This window comes from Hippopotamus amphibius, chromosome 2 (assembly GCF_030028045.1).
Source record: "Hippopotamus amphibius kiboko isolate mHipAmp2 chromosome 2, mHipAmp2.hap2, whole genome shotgun sequence".
NCBI classification, from domain to species: Eukaryota; Metazoa; Chordata; class Mammalia; order Artiodactyla; family Hippopotamidae; genus Hippopotamus; species Hippopotamus amphibius.
This window is the reverse complement of record NC_080187.1, coordinates 11,126,785-11,146,465: the sequence shown is the minus strand read 5'-3', so window position 1 is coordinate 11,146,465 and position 19,681 is coordinate 11,126,785. Positions and strand designations below refer to the sequence as shown.

The window sequence follows — 19,681 nt, the reverse complement described above, 5'->3', positions numbered from 1 at the left end:
CTTTCCCACGAGGCTTCCGCCAACCACCCTTTCCAGGGACCCCATGCACACACACGGCCTTCAGACAGACTATTACCTAAGGTTCTTGGTGGGGAGAGGAAGCCTTCCGAAAGGGCATAAGGAAACTTCTGGAGCCAGTGGATTTATGTGCTATACTGATCATGGTGATGGGGCGGGGGAGGTGAGGGAAGAGGCAAGGCAAAAAATTTAAAAGAACAAAGATTCAGGAGATCCAGGTATGAGTCTAGTCTTGCTACTTACAGCTAAAAGTCACTCAACATTTTTAAGTCCCAATTTCCTCATCTGCAAAAGAGGCCTAAAACTATCTAGTACCAGAGTGGTTATGAAGATTAAAAGACTCTATGCACTGGAGAAACTTCTAGCACAGTGCCTGGTATGCAGGAAAACCATGATGAATGCTAACATGATTGGATTCTACCCCTCTCTCTAATATACACAAATGGTTATCAAAAGCTTAACCCCTTCAGAACCACCAATGCAGTGGGCAACCGATAATAACTCAGTACTTTGTTTTTTCAACCTCTAGTTCAAAGCAAATCAATTATGAAAGAAGCAATTATGCTGCAAATGAGATTCAAAATGATGCTGTAAAACTGGTAAAACTGTGTTCACATGCGTATCTTTCATACAGACTTCACTGCCATGTCAATAAGAAGTGTACTAAGTAGCACATTTTCACTTATTACACTTCACTAGAAATTATATTTTAAAGGGAGGAGAAAAGAGAACTTTACATTTACTGTTTGCAGGCACCGTGCCAAATATATTCCTCCACTTACTCTTCCAAATAACCCTTTAAGGTAGGTACTACCCCTTACGCCCATTTCAGAAATCTAGGAAACCAAGGCTCAGAGAGGGAAAAGGACTAACCCAAAGGCATATGGCCAACAACTGGAAGGCCCGAGATTCCACAAAGTTTTGCCTGACTCCAAAGCCCATGGATTTTTCACTCAAGACAGCAGAACCTCCAAAATATTAGCATCCAAAAACAGTAATGATGCTTGGCCAGTCCTCAGATATAAGTGATTAATAACTCGTGGGTTTGTCTTTTTAAAGTACTTTACCTCTAAAATTCTTCAAGGTTGCAAGCATATTGCTTAAATAATGCTGCTCTATCACTCCACCACTCATCTGGCTTGTGAACATCCTGCTGAATTTTTCTAATACAGAATGTACATTCATCAAATCCCAAAGTAAAAGCCTATCAAATTCACTGCATCAGCACTACATTCAAATGTTTCTATCTCCCTAAAATACAAGTATAAAACCTCTCAGCAAACAGAATGAGTCAAATTGTTTTTTAACCACCTTGTATATCAATAAAAAAGATACTATTTAACTTAATTTTCCTATGAGGCCATGTGTTGATTGTATATCTTAACTAAAATCGACCAAGAAAAGGCACTTTAATTTTTTTTTACCATTCTGGGGCAAGAAATAGAGGAAAAGAGAGCAAACTTTTCTTAAGCCTGACTGTAAATTACAAATATGGTCCTCCTTACCACTCCTTCAGGTACTGACTTAAGCCCATTTTAGAAATGAGTTTTATATTTTACAAACTGGGGCTACAGGGGTCACAGAAGAGGCAAAAACCAACCTTCAAACCTAGACCTCTTCAAAGTCTGTGCGTACACTTTCCACCACGCCCTGTTCTTATTCCTCTATCACCGCAATTCAATTTATCTGAGTTAAAAGAAAACAATATATTTGTCAAGGAATCAAAGTTAATGAGTCCTTAAGTCTTTTCAGCATTCCCATATCACCACAGTTCTGATTTTAGGGAGAAAACCATATTCCAACATTATGACAGGGTGACAACGGCTATGACTATGATTGTGTTCTACAGATACAATGTTCATTACAAATATTTTCAAAAATCTGGACTACTAGGTGGAATGTTAAAATATCTATTTAGCACAACTTCGTATCATTTTTACAATTTTTTTTTCTGCACAGTTTCAGGGTTGGGGAGAGTGGTATAAATTACCTCACAGAAACCCACAAGTAACATTATCTGTTAAGGTTAAAACTTTAACTACCTTCCTGAGGTATGCTGCTGGGGTCTCATTACAGCAGGTAATCTCACATTCTGCCATGCACAACACACTAAGTACCAGCATCTCCCAATTACACTGCAACGTAAATCTCAAAGGACATTTGAAAAGTCTACACAGCTCCTGCACCCACTGCCAAAACACGACCACCTCTAATGGAACGTGGCAGCTTTCTAAACTAAATATTCACACGCAGGGACAGGGATGCTAAGCTCGGCCATATCCCACACTGAAGAGTGGATGCTAATTAAAAGGCCACACTGACTCGGGAAATGACCACTCAGACAACTTTAGACACTGTCTGGAGTTTTGTTTTCCTATTTCCAAACATGTTCAGCTGTCCAAACTTCCAGGATTACACAACTGAGGGAAAGCCAGAACAGGAGTCCCCACACCTTCGTACGTGGTGATGCCCCTCTTCTGGAACAGCTTCCTCTACTCTCTGTCTCCCTACCCCACCCCTTCCTCAAACCCCACGACAAAAAAAAAATTTCAAGTGAGGAGCCACATGCTCTTTGAGGCCACCTTAAAGTCTCCCAGACAGATTTCACCAAGTCCTTTTCTGCGTTACCGCTATGCCCCCTTTATATGCACCATTCTTGTGCTTTCAGCACTTTCATTAGTTTGTGGGCCTGTCCACCCCACTAGGCTGTGAATGTCACTAGGAAAAGGACCCTGCCTCATCATCACGCACAGAGCTTGGCACCGGGTTGGAGATAAATAAAACTCTGGTGACTGGAACTCAAGGCCACCCTTCACATCTCGGAATGACCACCACTTCTCAACAGTTTACAGAAGCCTTAATGGCGACTCGAATGGGGATATAGATGTTCTTCTGGTGGTGTAGGTACCAAGAAACTTCTGGTTTCTTTGCCCACTGCTCTTTTGCCTTTGCCTTTTTGCTTCTGCCTTTTATGTCTCAGGAGTTTTTGAGAAAGCACTTTTAAAAAAGCCTTCATAATAGCAGAGGTATCCGATGTACATTTGTTCTTACCATAATCATTTGGCTATTTCTGGAACTGTTTCTACTTCAGCTAGCAAAACCTAGACTTGATATAGGCTGTGATGCAAAAAAAAATAATAATAATAACTGTCATAATAGTAGTAATGGCTTTAAAATACCTCATCTAAGCCAACTTTCTCATGCCTCTTAAGAATTGCCAATCCCTTCAAATATTGGCAGTTCCATTTATTCAGATCTTCCGATACATAAACTTTGCTCACCTTTCCCCCCCTTGAGTTGATGCAGATATATGAAAATCATAAAAGCTTTTTTTTTTTTGGCTAGAAACGAAACTTCTCTGCCTGTGCAAATTACAGGGGCATTTTAAAATTACCATATGTTTTAGATCAGAAGGCAAAAACAGTACAGCAGCCCATGAAAACTTTCTAGCCCATGAAAGCTTACAATGAACTCACTGAAACACAGCCCAAGCTCTCAAGTGACCCTACTCTTGTAGGCAGCGGTCCCATTTAACATTCAAATACCCTGTGTCGGTAAGTTTACCATTTTTATATTCATTTACGTGCACAATGTAAACATACATAGGTACCACATTTAAATATCTGGCCCCAAATGTTATTTTAAACTTAATTTTTCCACAGAGCTATTTGATTTTTTTAGAAATAAGGCAACGAACCTTCCCCCAAATTCTTAATCACACTTCAGCGTACATTAGTGCATGTGTAATGTGTGGCTGCTTTGCACACCCACAAGCCCACCGCCTCCCCCGTTCTGCTATCGCACACCACACAAGTATAATAAACCACGTTAATATTTCATACCACTGTGAAATATGCTGGAGTATCAATTCAACATCTGCTGTCTTTAGGGTCCGGGAGTCCCGCAGAGACACTTTCAATTTGTAATTGAGTTCTATGCTGAATTAATCAGCAGTTTATCTTTTTTACTAAAATAACGTCTTCACCACTAACCCAGATTTACATTAACAATTTATGCCAAATTACCTACCAAGGCAAAACTTATAAGATTCTAAGCTACCATCCAGTAACACTCAGTCCTATATTTCATTTCTTATATTTCTCTAACCTATACACAAGAAAAGTAGAAATCCATTGTTCGAGAACTTGCAAGCCTCTTCCCACAGATGACCTCTTGCATTTGTGACACAGAGCCTCACTTCTGACAGTGAAACTCAAGCAGGGGGCTGGGGGTGGGGTTCCCACCTTCTCCTGAAAGCCACTGTTCAATGTTTTCATGATTCAAAATTTTCACAAAATAAGATTTCTAGAATGGGATGAAATCAGTAAGTAATAAAAGAGCTTCTTTTATTTCTTCTCCCACAGAGCTGTGACATTCCAAATCTTAGCTTGGCTTAAGTAACAAAAAAGACAACCTACATAAAGGGAGCATTTTTAGTGCCTTAAATTGTGTCCCTGAGACCCAAGTTAGTAAAGGCAATTCAAACTGATAAGAGACGGAAAAAGAAGTCCATTTTCTCTTTGATAGCATGATGCCAAATACATCAGCAATAACACCTTCCTTTTAATTCCACCTGTATAGCTGGAAGTCACCAAACATTTATTTCTATTCAATATTATCCCTGCTCTTGCCTCTCTCTGATTCAAGAGTCTCTGATCACAAAGAAGTTACATTCTGTCCACTGCATCTTTTCCACAGGTGCAGCAAGCAACATACTTTGTGAAATATTTCTCCTATATATTTTCCCCTACCTTTCAGAGTTATAGGAAATATGTAAAGTAAAAATATCTCAAATGGAACACCCGCTCCAAAGAAATGTATCATAAATAATTACCTATCTACTATCGAGTAAAATAATCCCTTGTTTTCAATCTACTTTGCCCATAGCTGTTTAAGGAATTTCCACCATCATACAGAATGACCTCTTTCAATACTACCTCTGGATTACAGCACCACGTGTATGCATTCAGCTGGTACCCAATTAGCACCTGCTAACTGATTACATATTATTGATTATATAAGAAAATGAAATTCAGTGTATACACAGCAGGGTAGAAGACATGGAAAAAATTTTGCGCAGAAATATTTTTGGTGGAAAAGCCAACAACGAATTCTTCAAGTCAATAACTACGGCAGTACCATCTGCAGTGTTCTCATTATTCTTCACAGAATTAGAAATAGAGACCTTCAAATTTTACACAGGGTCACTTCCCTAAGATTTGTTGATTCCTGAATTCCAGAGGCTTGGCCCCAAGTGGCCATTTCTAAGTCAAGGAAGACTAAGGAATCCTAGAGAATCAAAGGGAGAGAAGCAATTATGTACCTGTGACATCCCAAACTGCATGGTAGGGAGCAAAGTCCTGCTCTTAAATCATCAGGTGAAAGACCAGAGAAAACTTCCCTCTGCCTTTCCCAACACCACACAATGAAAATGTGACCAAGAAGATGCAAGGAAGTAACTTTAACTCTAGAAGTCTTTTTCTGCCTCTCCAAAGTTGGCCCACCAGTGAGTTCAAATTCAGGAGAACAAACTCACTTTTTAAAAAGGAGACAACTCAAAATATCTGATGCTGGTGAGAAGCTTTAAACTGTCAACAGTGTCTTCTCAGCATCTATTCTAAAGACTGAATGATAATTCTCCAAATCACTCACTGAACCATAAGGCCAACTTTAATATCTGTTCATTTCTAAAATTAAGTCTTTAACTCCACTGGAAATCACTACTAGGAATAATTCTACACAGGACTCCAGGGATTATATCTTTAGGTTCTGACACCTCTAAAAACTTTTTTTTAATGTTAGATACGAGAGAAAATTACTGGGGAAAATTAATACATTTTTTATCTAACAATAAAGACACAATTTACTATGTCTAATGCTTCAGGTCTTAAGGAAAGCCAATAAACAGGAATTATGACCAAAAGCAAATGACAGAAACAGCCTCAGGGAGTGCCTCTAAAAGGGACCTTTCAATAGTTAAACACACAACCATCCCAATTACCACCCAAATCCAGTGCATAAAGAAGTGTGTCAAGGGTTTCAATAGTTACATTTAAACATTTCCATACTTGCATTAGTTCTTAACCTATAAGGAATCCATCAAAAAGACAATGAGACACCACCTCACATCCACCAGGATGGCTATAATCAAAATGCCGAATAATAAATGTTGGTAAGGATGTACAGAAACTAAAATCTTTATACACTGCTAGTGACCCAGCCACTCTGTAAACCAGTCTGGCAGTTCCTCAAAAGATTAAACAGAGAGAGTTACCACATAACTCAGCAGTTCTACTCTTAGGTGTATACCCAAGAGAAATGACAATATATGTCCACACAAAAACTTATTCACAGATGTTCACAGCAGCACTATTCACAATAGCCAAAAAGTGAAAACAATCCAAATGTCCAACGAATGGGCAAATAAAATGTGATACATCCACACAAGGGAATATTATTTAACCATAAAAAAAAGAATGAAGTACCAACACATGCTACAACAAGGACGAAATAGTACAAAAATAATGTAAGTTAAAGAAGCCTGCCACAAAACACATACTGTATGATTCCTATTGTATGAAACGTCCAGAACATGCACGTCTATAGAGACAAAGTAGATTAGCTGTTACTTAGGACTAGGAGGGTTGAGGGTAAGTGGGGAGTGACTTCTAACAGATATGGCATTTCTTTTGAGGGTGATGAAAATGTTCTAAAATTAATTATGGTGATAGCTGTACAACTCTGCGAATGTAATAAAAATCACAGAATTGTACACTTATAGTAGGTGAGCTGTATGCATGCACACTACATGTCAATGAAGCTGTTATTAAAATAAGGCATCCAACATTTTTAGACTAGAGGACCTAAAAAAAAGTCAAAACATCTAGTGACATATCACCTATCAATCACAGAATTCACATTTTGACAGTAATTTTTTTAAACCTAGAGATCACAAGAAACAAAAATGTCAGCATAGATTCTTAGCAACATTTCATAAGAAAGAATTCTGGCTTCAAGTATATATATATTTTTCACAGATATACAAGATACCTAAACAGATGTAGTACCCAGACAAACAACCTTAAAATCTAAAAATCTGGAAAAGTGAGTCAAGTTCAGCTTATCAAGCTGACACCTATTAATCTACTACAAGAAAAACAGTCTTAAACACCATCAATATCAATACAGACAGGAAAATCATTGTTTATGACAGCTATGGAGGGTCAGTTGTGTTTTTTTGTTTGTTTTTTTGGTTTTGTTTTTTGTTTTTTTAATTTTGCATTTACTTAAAAAAACTCTGTTTGATGCTAGCAGGGTTCAAGTCACACAGGAAGGCGCTTCGGCTAAACACTGATCGTCTTCCTTGATCTCCATTGTCTGCTGTGTGGGTTCCGCCAGCAAACCTCCCAGTGAGTGGTCACCTTCCTATGGAGTCATTAAACCTCCGAATGTCAGCTGGTGGGGTTAGCCAGCAGCTTCCACACCTGAGCCCCATGGCAGGGACAGAGGCATTTGGATCAAGGTCACTAATGAACACAGAATGCACATGCCGCTTGTCAGGGCTCCTGAGCTCCGAATTGCACAGATGCAACCGAAATAAGATGGAGGACAGAACAATTGTTGACGAAGATTAAAAAGTTTTGGCAGTTGGGGTGAAAAGAATACCTCGTTATTCAAATATGATAGTCTTGCTTATTTTTTTTATTTTTGGTTCAAGTTATTCATGATTTGCCTCAAATGGACAATGCCACTCACCAATATAAAGGCTTACTGGTCTCATTACTAAATCTGAAGAAGGCTATGCCACCTGAACATTAGCTATATAGAGAAAAACAGCTCCCCTGTAACTATCTGAAAATTTGGGGGGGGGGGGGGAATCTCAGGATATTTGCGAGGGAGGACAATTAAAAGATGAAAATAAATTCTGATAAATTCAAAGAGAAGAAAAAAAGTCTGTTATAGCCAAATGACTGACTGACATTTCCCAATACCTCTGTATTTCTAACTTTGCATCTTTCTATCCCTGGGTTCCTTCCAATCACTGAGCTCACCAAAGAGGTTTATATACCACCTCTGACACTTGTCTGACTTCCTGTGAAGACGACAAGACCTCGTCAGAGAAAAGGAATAGCCCAAACAGCCCACACCTCTGCTCACCTGGAATAAGATGTCTTTCCCCACTCTGTTGTCAAAGAATTACAGGCCTAGCAAAGAGGCAGAAAAGCATGGTGATGGATCACACTGGAGGGCCAGACTGACCGGGGTTCAAACCACGATTCCATCACTGCCCAGCTGTGTGACCTCAGGTAAGATTTTGATCTCCCTAAACCTTGTTTCTCTTCTCCACAAAACAGGGATAACAAAGTACAGACCCCACACGATTGTTGAAAAGTGAGATAATACAGAGAAAGCTGTTAGAAAAGAGCTTGGCACAGCAATAAGCACTCAAAAAGCATCAGCTACTATGACTGCTGTGTTTTCAATACCCTCTCCCCATAGCAAAAAGGCAAATACTTCCACAGCCTGTGTTATGTGTTAAACAGGCTTCTTCTACTGTCAGTATGACCACTAGCTAGGCCTGTCTCTGATTTTAAGCTTTCAGATGAGAAAGAAGAATCATATCTATCTATATTATCAAGCCTGACGCAAGAACAAATAATCATGTTAGTCGTTGCTACGTGATGTTTTTGTATCCTACTACAGAATTACTAAAAAACAGAAGCAGCTGCCGTATTTTAGAGCCAGTTTCACGTGAGCCATCGTATGAAGTGTTTTACAGACCACACCTAATCCCACAGCAACCCGCAGGCAGGTCTCCGGATCCCCGTCTTCTGGATGAACAGTGCTGGCCGTGGCTCGCCCAGAGTCATGCCTTGAGTGCAGTGGAAACTCACAGCCCAATCGTCCAGCTCCTAAGCTCCCGTGCCCTTTTCCATCTGACCACACTGAACTCATGCTCTATATTTCCCTTTGGGACCAGTCTATGTGCCAAACTGAACAAATTTTTTTTTTGATAATCAAAACAATGCACATCTCTTACACTACTGTCCATCTGCAAGGCACAAATAAATCTGAAACATCAGTGTCTTGCTACTATCAGACTTAAAACAAACAAAAAACTACACTCACTTCTAAAATCTGCTATCAGAACACCATACTGGTATCAACACTTTCATTACTTAAAGTGGATCTAAAGCTGCCTGCAATGACAGATTAATTGTTTCCTCCGTAGCTAGGTGTTTGGCTTCACGTTTGTGAGGTAACCACAACCCTTTAGGGCGATAGCTGCTCACATCTTTAGCAATCTATAAGGGCTTCTCTAGAGGCCAGCACTTGCCGAGTGATGAAATATGACTCCATAAATCAGACGGCTGAAGTGGCACTTGTATACGTCACCATCTATCTTCGCGACTTCCCTCTGAAAGGTATAGGGGAAGAGCTCATCCCTCGGTACTGCGACCAGAGAAAAGGACCATCACAGTTGGCACTGACTAAGCATGTGCTACTTAAAACTGAAGACACACTAAGACTGGGGGGGAAGAAAAGATCCTGCTGGTGTTAGCACGCCTCAGGCAGTGGTAGAAGCTTCAGCAACTCATCTTCAAAAGGCAGAGAGCCAGAGCTCTAGAAACCTGCAAAAATTGGCTAAGCCTGCAGTCTTCATTTCTTTAAGTTGAGCATCTTCAAAGTCTAGAATTCTAACTGTAGGGCACAGCAGCTGCCACTGCAGATCTGATCCTCTCAGCTTTTGGCAGCTCTCAACTTGAGATTCTAGCAAAAGAATTTTTCAAGTTGCTATTATTGCCTGTCATGGATTTATAAATATTGTGCACTATCTGCTGTGGCATGGCTCTCATGGGACACCAGAGCATGCCAAATGCATAACAGAATGAAAAACAGTTTCTATTCTTCAAATAAATGCTAATTTTTTTTTAACTGTGCTCACATGATGTGTTTGGTGACCAACTTCAATAGTACAGAATATGTATCAGAGAGGGGGAAAAAAGCTGATTGTCTTTTCCAGCAGCATTCAGCTGCTACTTTCATTAAGCTTGTTTAATTAGATTCCAGATGCTAATTTGCAAGTCGATACCAGAGGGTGCAGGACAGTTTGCCTTTGAATCATCTCCCTGTGATGTGAGGGTCCTGCCGCACACCACTACCCTTCAGCGGCCCTCGCATGCTTTCTGACAATTAGTGCAAAGCAGGGACAGTATTGATCTTGACAGACTAAATATTAATCTTCTACCCATTTTAATGAATTATAATCTTCAAGAGTCTAAATTTCTTACTGGACCAAATGAAAACATTTCTACTTACAAAGAAATGGGATGGAAGGAAAACTAACCTAAGTTATCAGATTCATTTCCTTAATTCCCTCCCCACCTTAAAATTTTTTATTTCAGTAATTTTCAAGATACATACTCGCACGAAGCTAACATCGTATTTCCAGGTACAATGGTCAAATTTCTTATACTTAACTGGAAAATGGACTCAGAAGGCCACAGTGTGTTTATCACTAATTTCCTGTCTAGCTAGCCTGTGGATAATAACCAGGATAAGGGGCTTAGTTCTTACGCCAGCCTTAACAATAGGAAAAAAAAATTCTAGGGGAATGGCTCCACGCAATTCATCATCACCAAAAAACCCTCTAATGCAACTGACCCCTTGTCATTAGGTCAACTCCCACATTTCAAAATCCACTATTCTGCTAATATAAAGTACAGTGTCCGAATAAGCACCTTGCTGATAAAAACAAAGCATGAGATTTATCAGCAGTAATACAATTTTCTTATGCCTTCATTTTTATCAATCTGAGTACTATGAACACTAAAGGTGAAGTTATCAAACTGTCTCAAAGGAAGATAAATCTGGGCCCAACTAAGAAAAGTTGCTTCTGACACCTTTTAATCCACTCATTCAACAAATACTGGCGGACTACCTACCAGTTACCATTCTGGCATGAGGAAGCACAGTTCCTGCCCTCAGAGAACTTTCAGGCTAACAGCAAGGAGAAAAATAAGAAAATGAGCATCCCAAGACTAAGACAGGCAGTGTTAGGGCCACCAGTGGATGAGAATTTTAAAAGATTTTTAATGGGCCTTAAATTCACACAGTTAGCCAGCAGTTTCTCTGAAAACTTGAGTCAGAGCTTTTACCTGAGACAAGTCATTGGTTCAGATTACTTCAAACAGCAAAGCCTGTCTCAGGCATTTATGAATCCCAGCTGGGTTTCACTGTGCTGCTTTTTGGCCTGTAATTTCCCAATGAGCATTTGCCCTTGGCCCCATCTTCATTTCGCCCGTGTACTTAACGGGGTGTTTGCTTTGTTAACTCTGCCCCAATACTTTTTGATAAATGTACTAGTTATCTTCCTCCGTTAGCTAAAAAAAAAAAAAAATTCCACACTTTCCAGATGGGAAGAAGAGAAAGTCCCCTCCATTTCCCAGGGGTTTTTGATGACTCAGATTTTGCTTTAGCTCAGGGTTATCCTGTCTCACTCTACAAACATGCACTGAACAGCGCGAGCTGAAGAAGAGAGGTGATTTCATGACCCCTGCCCTCAAGGGTCTCCCTCTCTCGGTAAGTGGGGGAGATACCCCTGAAAACAGCCATAAAACAATGGGACAGGTATGTACAATGCAGTACAGGAACACAAATAAATGAAGAAGCAGGTGAGAGCATTGCTGGCAGACACCGGCAACGAGAAGGATGTGACAGCAAGCAAGTGCACACTGTATTCAAGGAACAGCAAGCAGGCAAGAAGGGCTGAAGTGGAGCAGGAATGCAGACCTATGTTTCCTAAAGTTTAATATTCATACTCCTGGGCTTACACATGATGGTGATATATGAATACATTTTTTATTTATATTAATAGTATGCACTCATTTTCATGTGTCTTGGGGAAAAAAATAACCAGCACATTAAATCCAGGATTTCATTGATACAAACTGTATTTTAAAAATAAATCTAAATTAAAAAGGTGAACTAGAGTGGCTGTAGGGAAGAAAGGAAAGGGAACTGACTAGAAAGGAGAACTGCAGTGAAGGAAATGTTGTCTTGATCTGACTGATGTTTACTTGGGTAATTACAAATGCCAAAATCTATTACACTGTACACTTCAGAACTGTGCATTATATGTAAATGATGACTCAATTTATAAAACAGTGAGCTGATGTAAAAGAAAATTTTCAAAAAAAAAATAACAGTACAGGTGGCACCCAGACATGGCAGAATCCTTAAATGCAGTGTGCAAATGACAAGTTCAAGACTAGCCCTGTCCAGTAGAAATATGTGAACCACACATGTAGTTTTAAATTTTCTAGTAGCTACGTTTAAAAAAGTAAAAATAGGTAAAGAAAATTTTAATAATATTTTTATTTAACTCAATGTACTTAAAATAGTATTGTTTCAACATGAACCATATTACTAACGAGATATAATTTTAAATTTTTTGTACCAAGTCTCTGAAATTTGGGATGTGTTTTCTACTTGCAGCACCTCTCAGTTCAGACTAGCTACCCTCAAGTGCTCAATAGCCACATGTGGTTGGCTGGCTACTGTACCAGACTGTGCAGCTGAAGAAAATGAGAAAACATTAAAGGTTTTTAAGCGGGGGAGGGACTTTCATTCCATAAATACTATAGTCTAGGCCCAGCACTATCCAAGACACAGGTTTGTAGTTTTAAAGAAAAAAAAAAAACCACCACCAACAATAACACTATGGGCTTTTTCTAATTTATTTGTTTTAACAATAAAGCCAGGAGTTTGTTTCATGAGTCTGGCCTAAAAATCACTGTTTGGCAAGGAATGTATAATTACGATAGCCTAAAACTGCCCCTCCCAATGCAATTCTCTGTGAAGTGAGCAGCAGTTACTGTCCTGGCAATCCACGCAAGACTTGAGAGGCAGAAATGCTCTCCTGGGTTTCTGTTTGAGACACATCCAGAATCCTTTCCCCTACTGAAGGGAAATAAGCAGACTTAGTCATCCAACCCTGCAGTCTCAAAATAGGCAAGAAATAAAGTTATGGAGGGCTTCTTGCCACAGAAAGACAGAAAGCCACCCTGGAAAGAAGGAAAATAAAAAGTTTGGAAATTTGAAACCAAACGTTTCCATGAAGTTCTACGCAAATGCAGAGCCAGAAATGACACCCTGGCTGAATTCTCTTTCACAACAAAGTCACTAAAACAGGGTCCTCTCAACTTTCCTAAGCAGTCTCGGCCTTCCACTGAAATCGCATCATTTGATCTTCACCAAAAGCAAGCAGCATGGCCAGCAGTTAGTTGCTTGGTCTTCACAGTAATTTTAGTATCTATTAACATCCCTTTAGATTTTTAAAGTATTATCTTTGCCTTCCGTTTACTTTTAAACTCACTTCACTGGAGAAGCAAGTACTGCCTTCTTCTTAATAAAGTGACTTTTGTTGACTGTCAGTGTGTGTCAAGTTTCAATAACTTCATTGAATAAAAACCACTCACCTGAAACTGTAAATTTACTTAATCTGAAATGGGAATTTGGTCAACCTGTTTCAAGGCTTCACCACTAATACAGAACAATAAATGGTCTGAATTAGAGATAAAACTGATGTAAGGAACACACTCTTCAGATTGATAATATCAGAAATTTTATTGAAGGGATGATTCACATTTCCCTTTACTTCCCTAATCACAGAAATATTAAATTCATGGCCTTTGAATCATTTCAAATCCAAACTCTAAATAAATAAAATTACTTTAGCAGAGTGTTAGTCACTTTTAATATACCTCATGCTTTCAACTTTTTCTGCAACTCTCATTTTTCTTTAACATATGGAAGTCCCAATCAATTGGAAATAGACACAGCTTTCAAGAAAATTTGAAAAGATTAATGTGGCTTAAAGGAGGGCTTGACATTACTGAGGTGATTTTCTAAATGAAAATCATCAGTCTTTCTCTCTATACCTGCATTAGTTCGAATGGATCTGTGGAGCCTTAGGAATTCCTCTCCTTCAGTATGAAGACTGGGAGATCATTTTTTTTCTTTTTCTTTTTAAGTGACCTAGTACATCTTATTTTTCCTCAGTACTTAAGACCCCAAACAGAAAATCATGCTGATATGGGAAATAAATGTTCACACTGAGAAATGAGAACAGAATTCTAATCTCATTTACAGTTGATACTTGGACCGGTTTACAATTCTTAATTGGGGCAAGACTATTGTTTCTAGTACAAAACACCTAGCTAAATTCTATCTTTAGTCACATGTTTTAATTCCTGTAAATAGCAAGAAAGTGAAGAAAACTAGCCACAAGTGACCAAGTCACTTGTGTGCTATCCCCACATACCAAGGGTACAGTGGCTTCTGGCAGGAGACCCCTGTCCTGGCTGTGCACCATCCACGGCCCTACATTCTCTGCTCTCCTGGCACCTGGCCCAAACCTGAAGATCAGAGAGCTTCAGAACTCCAATGACACTTGATGCTTTAATGACAATGAGCTAGAGAAGAACACAATTTTTTAAACATGCAATCTTTCCCAAAGATGATTAGGCATAAAGCACTGTCAAAAAGTAATTCCCAGAAACACCCTCTGGTATCTACACAAAACATTACTGCAAAAGCAGGAACAGCAGAAACCTACATATTAAGGAATAGGGTAAATCACTCATTAACAGCCTAATAATTGTCAAAACCAAGTTGATACTCCCCATGAAAAAATTAACATCAAAAAACCAAGGGCAGATGATGAGGGCTGCCTTCAGGACATAATGTGCCTACAAGCTGGTTCAGCAGTGAGGACAAAACACAGTGGAGGAATAACGTGGTACCATAAAGTATCCAAGCAGACTGAACACTCCTTCCAAAGTGACAGTGAAAGACCTGTGGCTTGTTCTTAGAGATGGGGGGGCAGGGGGTTGCTTAATGGGGGTACATCTATCGTTAAAGCAGACAAAGATGGAATGTCATTCCAAAGATACCACCCTTCCCACCACCAAAGAAAATATAATAAAAGAATCTCTTATAAATATATGTGAGACACTAGATACATCAAGCTCTGAGAATAGGCCACTATACACATGTCCCCATCTTCTGTCAAAATGCAGAACAATCTACAGGGATTTTTCAGACTGTCCCCATTTTCAGGCCAGGTCTGCGTGACATGCAAAGACATACATAGTTTCTCTATTCTTAGTGAGAAAACAAAAAAAACCTGTCGTTTTGAGATATTGTGATAGCGCATAAGAAAACATTCTACACTGCAGCAGCATTTACAGCCAAGAAGATTCCCAGACAGCCCAGAGACCAGAACAAAAAGCTGAACAGTGCAGGCTCCTCAAGCCTGAGGGACGGCTCAGCAGGGCCACTCTAAAATGAAGCTTTCCCAAGTAACCAGTCTTCTCAGCAAATGTAGTACCTGTGCCAAAGAGCATTCCAACTAACAGCAATGCTGCTCAAACTGTGAAGGAATCAGCAATTAATTCGCAAATGTCCAGCATACAACTAGAAAGATAATCTGAGAGTAAAACTGCAGGGACTTACATACCTCCATATCTGGCCTAAATTTATCTTCAAACACAGCCATCGCTGCCAAGGAGCCAGAACCTGTAAGGAAAAAAGATGCATTTTTAGCATATTTACCAACTCCCAGCTTCTCCGTCTCAAGTCTACCTCGGGGCAGCAAAAATGGCAAAACACACCCAATGTCACATTCAAGTATAGTGTAAATATTAATACTATAGGGCCACAAAAACCAGGTAAACACTGCTCTTCAAAAGCCTGGAGTCACACTTACCACTATCTCGGGTAAACTTGCAACTGGCCCTAATTCTACTATTGACAGGAGTAACCGTAAATTATTCACAATAAAGTCCTGAAGCATGAAAATGAGGTTATGGATAACGTGTATTGTTCAAAAAGTGAATGCCACATAATTTCATATATCCTGTGCTGTGACTCTTGTGCTCCACATCTGTGCCTTGGCAGGCTGCTGGGTACAGAGCTAAATACCAAGCCAGTTAGAAAGAATAGATTGTTTTAATGAGCTGGCCCTGGTAGAGTCACCTTGACACACGGGGAAGAAACTATAGCACGAGCAATGGTAATAGGACTGCGAGCTGCAGCCACCAGGTTATTCCAGCTACAACTGTAAAACACTTTATTATGTGGCATTTATTTGGAGCTATTATTTTTAGTTCATACTTTGAAGAGTAATAGCTGAGTAGACAAAATGACAAAGAAACAAAAATTTATTATCACAATAGCGAATGGCTGAAAGGTTATGCTGCATAGATATAAACAGATAGCAAATTTCTCCCTACAAACGTAGGATGTAAAGGCATTACGAATAAGTATGGGCTCCCTTTGAATGGATGTTAAAGGCAGCTCAGCACTACCTGAAAATTTAAACTTGCTTTGTTCAGAAACTAGAGAATCTTTAGAAAACCATCATCTTGTCTTCACAGGGTCCTGGCAATATTTCAGGATACTCTACTTTTGGAGAGAGGATAGAGTTGCCCACAATTTTTTACTCCAATTAGAAGATTTTTTTGGCATTTATTACTTTTTAACTTGTTTTGCATAACACTATCTATTTAGCTGGGTCACAGAGAAAACCATATTTTCTATTTAAAATGATTTGTGTACATCGCTTGACCACCTCAATGGTTTAGCAAAGGAAAAAGGCAGCGATTAAACAGTTTCAAATGAGGTGTCCTGCTGATTTTATCAAGTCTGCTGAATGTATAATGAAAAAGGAGAAGCTGACAGCATTGCTGCATTGAGAAAATACAGACTACCTTATCTGAACCATTTAAGGAGGTCCAATTATAGATCAAATTTAAAGGGTAGAAACAGCAGATTTACAGACACAAATCAATGAACATGGTAATCGCGATGCCTGTGACAGATATTCCTGTTAGGGAATATTGCTGTGGTTGAGGATCATTACCTTCACAGCACCGGATACATCACAACTAAAGCAGTGGGAAGCGACGAGTGCAGACGGCATTACAGGCAATGACTATTCATTTAGGCTTTGGGAGCAAAAGGCAACCCCATTTCCCCCCCTCACAGTTTTTTCTCCTCAAGAAACAAAAAGGGAATCTGAAGAGATATTAAAAGCCCTTTAGAAAGGAAACAGAAATTAGATATAAAACTAGTGCACCCAAATAAAACTAGATACACAGACACAAATTCACCAAAATCAAACCTTGGAATTTCATAGTATATGTGTCCTGGAAAACCTGGAAATAGAGTCAAGGTCCACCAATGTTTTGTGACTCACACGTTTACTGTGAGTTTCAGGGATCAAGGGAGAAAAGTAACCCAAGTTTCCGTTTTAAGGCACAGGTGAGAACCAGTCTCGAACTTCACAATAAAAAAACGAGCTGGTTTTGTGTGGAAGACAAAGGACAACTGTCACGAAAAAACAAGAAAACTGCAAATAAGGAAACCTCAGGAAAAAAATACTTCTTTTCCAACCTGGTCCAAGAATATCTCTGCAAAGAGCCCAAGGGTAAACGCACCAGAGACCAAAAGTACACATTAGAAAAAGACAGGGGAAGGATGGCTGTTTACCTAAGAGCTAACAACTTTATGGAAAACTGTAATCAATTACCGGAAAAGGGAACACCCAACTCACCTTAAAGGCATCTTTCCCTAAGACAACTAGCCTTGTATTTTCTCCTGGGCCATCCTTTCTCTGGCAGTTTCACAGTAAATTATTTTTACTCTTATTTTCCCTGGGCACATAGATTTCCTTCTGCATTAGCTTCATCTAATATTTTAAGAAATGAAAAATATTTCCCTTCCAATATAATAATTCTTCCTTTATCAAAAGCTTTTTTTTTATGAGAAACAGCACTGCAGATAAAATTTCTGTAAGTGGAAGTACACAGTAAATCTAAATTCTCAGAACAAAAAGTGTTTATCAACGTAGTGATGTTTCTCATCAGACGGCGATTTTTTTTCAAAAGAGCTGGAAGGTGTAGAAGAGGTAAATATAGAAAGGACACAGGGATCCTTATTACACTGTATTTCTGCTTCCCCATTTACATCACACCTCCCAACTTACACACACACACACACACACACACACACACACACACACACACACACACACACACACACACACACACACACACACGGATACACACACGCACATGCAGAGTTGAGAAGTTTTCAGGAAAACAGGAGCTTGCTAAACTGCCTGATTCTGCTTTCCCTAAGATCAAAGATAAGTGGACTCCAAATAAACTTGAAAAGAAAGGGAAACTCAACATTAAAAACAATTTCTAAATCACTTGCAAATTAGCTCCTGCTCCTAGCATTTTAAGAAACGAGGACTTTGGCGCCCCCTTTTCAGAAATACACAGAGGTGCTAGGAAGTAGAGTGCAACTGACTTTGTCTACAGGTTTCCAGGAAACTCTGAATGTGTCTGTTATTTAGAAAAGAGAAGACAGAATTTCAAATATGACTGCAGTCGCCCAAAATGGCAAGAGAACAACATGCAAACCCTCACGTAATTTCAAAGCAATGCAACCAAGGAAAGGAACAAGGAGCTGGCCATTAAAAAGAAAAAAGATGGTAAACTCAATGAGATAGGTCTTTTAAAATAATTTCATTCACGTTTCCCAGATTTTGTTTCAATGCCACTTAAAACTATATACAATAAGTCATCAAACAAATTCCATACTAACATAGCAGCCATTTCACTCACAAAATGTTTAAATATTATATCCCATTTTCCCCATAAACCATAATAATGTCCGTAGACAATCCATTATTTCAGCATCAACCTACTAACCTAGCATTCTCATACCCGAAACCAAGGTAAAAATCCTCTGAAGGATTTACCCTGATTTTTTATTCCAAAAACAAGGCCACCTCAGACAATTAGTCAGAACAGCCTGCTTTCCCATTAAAGAATAAACAAACAGAAAAGCCAAGGGACAGTGTACCGGGTATAGGGGCCGCTGCTTAGACAGCAGGCGTGTCAGGTGAAGGAAATGGATGGCAGAGGGAATGTGCTTTCCATGAGTGCAGGAGGAGCTCTAGGAGCAAGGGATATGAGGCCTGCCCTCAACGTCTCTTACAGTAGAGAGGAGGCAGTCGAGGGGGAAGAACAAGAGCATTCTGTCTGAGCACCCACCATGGGCCACACATCGTATGCTGTCATTTGGTTGTCCTCATAGCAACTCAGTGAAGTAATAAAGCTTCTTGTCTAGGATTACAGCGCTAACAAGCACAGGGCAGGATTCCTGTCTCAGGTGTGACCCTATGTCACTCTCTCAAACAGAAAGTTCTACAGGCCACAATACAGTTCAGAGCAGACACGCATGACTTTCTATGACCAGGTCTCTGGCTCCCTCAGCCCCTCCTCCTCCCCAATATACACACACACTTGACACTCTACCAACACTAAAATGACAATAATTTCCTAAACGCCCAGACCATTTCAAGACTATCCCACCTTGGCACATGCTACTCCCTCCGCCCCTCTGACAGGCCAAAGAACTCCAAGGCACCTATCTAACCCCAGCTGAGAGATGACTTCTTCCCAGAAGCTTTCCTTGACTGCCACAAGCCCATGAGAGTTTACCACTCTCAACTCTGCCAACCTGTCTATCCCTTCACAGCTGCATCCCCCATACCTAGCAGTCTCTGGCACACAGTGAGCACTAA

General features: G+C 39.7%; 1 protein-coding gene across 1 annotated transcript in view; it reads right to left on the bottom strand.

Moving 5' to 3' along the window:
* Positions 1-19,681, bottom strand: part of PSMB7 (proteasome 20S subunit beta 7) — a 57,802-nt gene that overhangs the window by 12,119 nt on the left and 26,002 nt on the right. The window contains exon 6 of the mRNA XM_057722627.1: positions 15,542-15,600. Within this exon, the coding sequence (XP_057578610.1) occupies positions 15,542-15,600 (59 nt within the window). The remainder of the gene's footprint in view (positions 1-15,541; positions 15,601-19,681) is intronic.